Source organism: Nothoprocta perdicaria, unplaced genomic scaffold (genome assembly GCF_003342845.1).
Source record: "Nothoprocta perdicaria isolate Ctin4 unplaced genomic scaffold, notPer1 scaffold_93, whole genome shotgun sequence".
Classification (NCBI taxonomy): Eukaryota; Metazoa; Chordata; class Aves; order Tinamiformes; family Tinamidae; genus Nothoprocta; species Nothoprocta perdicaria.
The window spans coordinates 2,998,752-3,006,305 of NW_020456232.1; the positions used below are offsets into that span (position 1 = coordinate 2,998,752).

A 7,554-nucleotide genomic window follows, 5' to 3' on the forward strand; every position below is an offset into this window, starting at 1 on the left:
TACAGTGCTGCAGCCACCTAATCAAGGCCTGAGCGCCCTGGTAAGGCTAAGGCCGGAGCCGAGGCTGCGTAAGGGCAGAGGCTGGAGGCTGCTGAGCACAGTCCSTGACACTGAACTGCCCTTGCCTGGTGCTCCGCCTGTGGGAGCGCAACCTTCCCACGAGAGGGGGCTGCAGCAGCCTATTAAAGCCAGGATTGAGAACCGAGTTTAAATCCTTCTGTTTGAGAACAGTTCAGCTTCCCTGATACTAAGTTCTGGAGCGTGGTTTTTTTTTTTTTTTTTTTTTTTTTTTTTTTTTTTTCCTCCTCCCTCCTCCAGCAGAGTGGTTTTAAGCAAAGGATATTAACCTAGACATTGCTTCAGCTGAGTTTATATTCAGGGAACACAGGCTAGCTGTAGAAACACACTGTGCACCTGCCACTGTTCACAGCCATCCCTTTGGCAGTCAAGACATATGTAACATTGAGTGTTGATCGCCAATTATTCAGACACGAAGCCATTTGTACAATACTATGTCCAGAAACACCTGCGAGAAAAGGGTGAAGGAAAAAACGTTAGAAATAATAATAAAATCTAATGAAAGGCCATAATAGCTTTACTGCCAGAGTACAAGCAGCCATTAAACTTGTCACGGAGATGTTACATTCTTACAGTACAAGTAGTAGGCTTTAGAATTAAGATGAAAGACAAGGTAGAACATCACTAAAGCATAAAACAATACATGGAGCTTGTGGGTGGTGGAGTAGTAGTCCTTTCCATGAAGACCATTTTACAGAAAAAAAAAATGCGAAGGAGAGAAGCAACTTTAAAAATGGTATTTCACACTCTACAAACATTAATTCACAATTCGTTAAATACAAAGCTCTACTTGTGTATTTAACAAAAATACTTCAAAGTTGACGTGGCCTATAATGGCATTAACACAGATGTCTACAAGCTAGGGAAGAGTCATGGTCAGGAGCTGAAACAGAGGGGTTGTAATTCAAGTGAAAATGCTCAACTTGAACAGGGGCTGGTTGCGAACACACCGAATGCAGCCTGTGAGTCAGAGTCTCCTAGTTCAGCATCTTTGCTTCCCCACCCTGAAGTCTGACATTATTTGATGCCTCTTTCCTCGCTTGCTGCAGGTGGCTCTGACCCAAGGCGCTTGGTCAYGAGCACGACCGAGCTCAGTGCTTTCCTGGGCAGTAAGTGACGCTAAGAGAAACACGGGGTGGCAGAGCAGAGTCACGGGCAGAGCAAGGCGCCGCACGGCCTGGAGCCACCCACCTGCGGGTAGAAAGAGGCCTGAGCCACCAGGGGCCATCGGCAAATCAAAYAGCGAGTGACCAAACTGGCATTTGCTCACAAACACAGAAGTTAAACTAATGCTTTGCTCCACCCAGATTTATCCAGAAGTTGGCTGGATTTTTTTTTTGCATGCACCTTCCTGCACATGGTATCTGGCATGCCGGAATCAGAGCTATTTCCATAACTCATGAGGAGATGGTTGGGATGGATAATCTGATGTATCGGATATAATACCCCTGGAGGGGGCATCTTTCACGACCTGTTAACAGGAAAATAAAATCGTATTTCTGCATTTTTTTCTTTCAACCATTCCTGGAATTCACCTAATTGTTAATTTTTTTTTNTTTTTTTTTTTTTTTTTTGTCACAATAATTAAATAACTGCATTCAGTAAGGAAAGTCCATGTCCTCAGTTATGCCAGAACAGAGGAAGAAGAATAAGGAGATTCAGGAACAGCGTTTTATCCTAATCAATATGCTAGAACAAGAAGAGCTCTGAGCACCTCCTGCTGAACAGGGCACAAGAAGTAACATCCTTTTTATTAAAGCATTCTGCAACATCCTGATGTTACATGACAGWGAGGATAACTTAGTAAGGCATCTTAACCCAGATTGTTTATGAAAAACCCCTAACATTTGATACTGTTTTGGGTGCTGTGAATTTTGTTAGCGTAGCAGAATATTTAGGCACTAGATAGATATGCAAGAATTATATCAAACTTTAAAGTACTGTATTAAATATCCACTCAAATACATGAAAGATTTGACTGGGTTCTACTTCTGTCCCTTTATTAGGTCAAAAAGTGAGGGAAATTGTGTTATAATAAGCCAATGTCCTGCAGCCTATTACACACTGAATCAATAATATAGAAAATAGAGGATAATACTATCTACTTACATAAAAAGGTAATTTTAGAGTAAGTTTCCAGACTTGCACAAAATATGCAGAAACCTGCATACAATCAGTTTCCATTAAAAACAGCAGTTTCATGTAAAATATGAGTCAACCTGCTAGCCAGATCTATGCTGTTAAAAGCTCTGGAAAATTGACACTGGTGAACACTAAGGGGCTGCTCCCGCTGTCATCAGAAGGGTAAAATTCCCTATGATGATGAGCACAGGGCTCTCAAGGAAGCCTCTCTTCTCCCTCCAACCATCTTTGCAGCTTGTTCTGTGACAAGCTATAGGAAAAAAAAAGAAAAAGTAATTAAAAAAAAAAAAGCAAAATAAAAACCAAATCCAAACAACTCTACCTGGGAGTAACTGAGATTTAAAGGTTTTGTAATAGGTACTTTTTGTGACACTTGTTAAGAGCGGACTGGGCAAGCCTAAGAGCTGAGATGTAGCTGTTAAGACCACAGCTTGGTCTCCTCATCTGCAGTCATCTCCTCCTCCTCCTCACCAGCGCGAGGAAGAGCAGCGGACAGACGGGCTCAGCTCGTCCCCCAGCCTTGACCCCGCATCCTCCCTGCCCTCCTCCTACGTCCCTCGCGACACCACGAGCTCYTTCCCAGCCCACCTTGTCCTTTCCCTGTTTTCTGCCAGCCAGCCCTTCTCCGAGGACGCTGACGTGCAGATGAGAGGAGCTACAAGAGCAGAGCAAGGTGACGACCARGAGAGCAGGCCTGACGCATCTTCATTGCTACAGGTCTGGCAAAAGGGCAGGCCCCGACCGTCACTGGAGGTCAAGGCGAAGGAGAATAATGGCTAAGGTTAAAAAAACAAAACAACACAAAACAAACAAACAAACTGCAAAATTAGGAAAAGCAGTCAAAACGTCTCAGGGCTCTCAGAAAAAAAGAACTGTATCCGGAAGGTTCTAGAAGGAAATGGTGCACGTGGATGGCGGGCTGGCCTCGGGCGCCGCTGCGCACTGAGGCGCTCCCACGTGACCCACGGCCATGAATACGCTCGGGTCCCTGCCCCTCGGGGCCTGAGGCTACGACACAGCTCCCGTGCCTTGCGGGGCGGCTCGCAGAAGCCTCTCAAATAAGGTCATTCCTTGTGCAGTGTTTGATGGAGGTGTAGGTAAAGTGGTTTCTTGGTCAACAGTTGCAATTTCTTCCTCTTAAAGTCAGTGGGTTTTTTGTACCTGCAACCACAAGAAAGTTAATGCTAAGGATTATYGTAGGAAAATGAAAGTAGGTTATAAAATGTGTCCTGTCCAGATCCTATTGCCATAATCTTTTAAATATATTCATCAGGATTGACTGAACTGAACAATAATTAATAAATTTACATGAAGAAACTCTAGATGGTATTTTCTCAGGACTATTACTTTAGCAAAACATATATTTCAATGTTTAAATATACATAAGCTTCATGTAAGGAAAATTCCAAATATAATCCTGKGGTTTCTGGGGAATACAGCAGCAGTTGATTCAGTACGTCACAAGTACTGCAGCCACTGGAGACTTTTGTTAAAYACTTCTTCAAGCTGCTCTGAGTTGCAGGTTCCCCTTCCTCCTCAAAAAAGAGGGCTCCTCCAGAGACCTCTCTGGACTCTCCCTCAGCCACCCAGCAAGGACAGGCCGCCCGTCGCAAACGCGGCAGCRCAACAGGCCAAGCTCTCTCCCTGCCTGCTTAGGGCAAAAAAGACAATGCTTTGAAATGTTTATAAAAATGCAATTTTAAATCAATATTGAACCTCTCAAATCACATTTCCCTTAAAGAAGTTCTATACTAAAAAAATAGGAAACTCTCATGAATTTCACATAGTTGATCTGTTGCTCAAACTTACGTCAAAATGAAAGACTGCAACAGGGAATCTGTTAACTTCATTCAGTAACAGACCCCAGCTTTTCATTTGAAAATGAAAAATTTCATTGTTGACAAAGGTCAAGAAAGTCATTTTATTTCTCTAAAAGCTTATCCTCTTCCATTCTCATCAGAAGTAGAATACTACTTATGGAAGTCACTCCAAGGAGTCCACAAAAACCTTCCTCAATGCAGCCAACAACACACTGCAACTCAAGTCTAGTTCCTTCTCTCCATAGCTTTGGCCACAGACATCGCTGACCACAAGTCACTTACAGTTCTATAACAATTGCCCCAGGTTTAATTTCATCCATCTCCATGAAAGCAAAGCACTTGGTGCTAGTAAACCTCTTCTTAGGCTTGTAGTGTTTGAATTCAAAGAAAATAGCTGCACCTAGAATGCAAGTAATTTATTAGAAAGTTAGCAATTATGGGCAACAACTATCAGAAAACTTATCTGCCATTAACATGCTCTATGTACAAACAGGGTTTATCATCTCCAACAATTTCTTAATTTACTCTGAAGAGACACCATGTTCTTGTACAGCCGACACTTGTGCTCCCAATGCAGTTACTCACATATAGGTAACATTTTTCCCAATGCTTTGAGAGGGTCATAAAGCAACTCAATGTGTAACAGAGCAGACTGCTGCATTTTTATCTGTTTTCATTTCTCTTTTGGCTGCAAGTCATTCCAAGGACTGATCTGACAAAGGACATAAAGGTCTGGTTTTATCCACATCTGGATTTTGAGCCCTAAAATAGCAGCTCAAGCATGGCCTGTTTATTAGACCAGGAACAGTGTCTAGTGGCTACAATCTGGAAGCTCCCAGGCCCCATTCCCAGTATCTGACACCATGTACCTTTTGTTAGTTTTTCCACGTGTTTCTGGATCTCAATGTCCACATTAAAATGGACATATGTGTCCTCTTTCCTCAGAGCCACAGGAGTATCTTGCACAGGAGTCAGATCTATCCCATTCAAATCTGTAGGAAAGAAATACCATGGGAATTGCAAGAGCTTCTCAGACTTTAAAGTCTTGCTTTCTTTATGAGATTTAAGAATAACTTCTAACACATCTGCAGAAAATTAAAGTCCATCTGGATTATTCCCTAGCTCATAAAGGGACAATCATAGCCCTCAGTTGAATCTTGTCATTTSACTTATAGTCAAAAGTAGAGAAGCYACGGTCCACGGTTTAAGAGGACATTTTGGAACTATCCCTCTTTTTCTTTCAGGAGGACCTTTCTTGCTGCTGCCAGCAAAGGATTCCATTCCCCCTGCAAGCAGGACTTGGGCAAAGCTTCACAATTGCCACCAATGAGCACTGCTGAGCTCCAAACTGTCACTGGACACACCGCTTGCAGGGAGCAGGAGAGGCCACCAAGGATGCACCTGCATAGAGCCTCACCCCAAGCCAGCAGTAGCACAGACCTGGGATAAGATGCCTGGGATAAGATGCCTGGGAAAGCCTGCTAAGCATCTTGGGACTTCCTTAGGACAGCCACAATGTTTTTCAGAGTCATTATTATTTACGGCTTACAAAAGCCTGTAACTTGGGCACCACCTGCTAGCAAACACTTTGGGGAAAGCAGGCCTAGCAGAGCACCGTCTCGCCCAGCTCCAGAAAGGAGCTGGAAGCTTGCTCTGAAGACAAGTGACAGTTTGGACAATACATAATTGCTAGGAAAGACAAACAAATCAGAGGAAAGGAGCATAGAAGGCCCCAGGCAAGTCTCAGGATTCAGTGTTACAGCCTCCTTAGCCTCCCTGTTCGCAAGGAGCAACTTGACAAGAAAGAATAAGAGGGCAAAGAGAGATCCAAAAGTGAMTAGAGAAATGGGAGCCTGAAGAATACCTTCATAATCTAAAAATAATGCTACAAAACTAAAGCAACATGGTAACTACTGTATTTTCCCCAGACTGAAAATAAGAAGGGCAAATGTATCAGCTGGGGAGGGTGAGATCCACGTCTCAGCCTTCTCCCCTAGCCAGGTGAACAACTCAAAGCTGCAGAGTGAAGCAGAAGGTTTCACTGCTGAAAAACCAGCACAGGAAGCAGGATTAGATGAAACTTCCTGCCTACATATTAGTCAGGGGTGATATTTGAAGCATCACTGGGATTCAAGTGACACGGGATACTGTGATCCTCACCTCTGCTAAAGAACTYGTCTGGCAGAGAAAGCAGCCTCATCACACGTCTAACAAACACTTTATCCCTTCATCTAGCACATCTAGAGGGAATATCCCATTGGCCTTCTTGGCCATGAGGGCACTGCTGACTCATGGTTAACTTGCAATACTTCACTGCCACAGCTGAATTGTTCTCTGTTTTTTTTTCCACTTGCAAGCATCACTTCCTCCTTTATAAACGAAGCCAATGGTGGGTGGTTTCCTGTCTCAAGAAAGCCCAAAGTTTCATATGTGCTGGGGAGTACCAGCAATCCAAAGGGACCTGCTCTTCACAGTCAAATTAAGGATACGGGACTGAGAAGTACAGTCTGCCAAGTCACTGATACTCAGCTCCCAGCCTGGGGAAAACAAGTCCCACACCAGCAGTGAGCAACAAGGAGGGTCATCATCTTCAGCTCTCAAACAAAGAATCTTCCTACCCTTGATTAAAAGAAAAGCTGTAAGTCCACAATGGAAGATGCAAGCATCAAAAAGATGCAACAAATATTCTTCCCTTAGGTTTAAAGAACTATACAGTTTTCAGAAAACATACTTTTTCCGTTCCAGGAACAGAAATCATTACCCTTTACACTGACTGTGATGTAAGGATCAATGCACTGCCCAGCATCTTTCAGACCAATTTTCTCTATGTTGATGGTGAGTAATGTCATCCCGGGTTCAGATGGCAATCTGGGCAGCAAAGTACCTGGAAAGAGTAAAGCACACTATTAACCATTTTAAGTAATCAGGCAGTAGAGGCCTTGCTTATTCCATCTACTGTTTATTGTCTTTCATGGAAGCTGCTGTTCTCCAGAGAAGGTCCAAAGCCCATGGATTCCTACCCTGATAGTACAAGGCATTCGGGGAAAATCTGTGTGCACAGACACACAGTATCATTTTACGGACTTACAAACCCACACCAAGAACTGCTCCCAGACTGCCTCAAGTTAAATAAATCCATGAACAACTGCCATGTCCTAACAACAGAGTGGAATTTGTCTTAAAGTGTTCTTTTTTGCTCTCATGCAAAATAACTCATGCATGGAATTCAATATACATCATTTTTAAGAATAAAACTTAAAAAATGGATTCACTGGATTCACTCTGCATCTGCAGGAAGTTCAGACACTTGATCAGGAACACCGACCCCCTGAACATGATTTGGCCTCACATTGAGTGTTTAGCCTGGAAGAATGAGGAGGAAAACGGCACCGCTGCAAAATCCCACTGGACAAAAGGAAACCAGAAGAGATCCTCCTAATTATCTAAATTCCATTGGCAGGGGCTTAAAGGAAGTGGGGAAAAATAGTTTTTGCATCTCTTTTGCTTTAAGGAG

At 43.3% G+C, this 7,554-nt stretch overlaps 1 protein-coding gene across 1 annotated transcript; it reads right to left on the reverse strand.

Moving 5' to 3' along the window:
• Window positions 1–701: 701 nt before the first annotated feature.
• Window positions 702–6,924, reverse strand: LOC112958951 (axin interactor, dorsalization-associated protein). Its single transcript, XM_026052905.1, has 4 exons — window positions 6,802–6,924; window positions 4,910–5,032; window positions 4,323–4,440; window positions 702–3,381 (listed from the first exon to the last, which is right to left on the reverse strand). The coding sequence occupies exons 1-4, from the start codon at window positions 6,887–6,889 to the stop codon at window positions 3,285–3,287; spliced, it is 426 nt and encodes a 141-aa protein (XP_025908690.1). The 5' UTR covers window positions 6,890–6,924; the 3' UTR covers window positions 702–3,284.
• Between the last annotated feature and the right edge of the window lie 630 nt (window positions 6,925–7,554).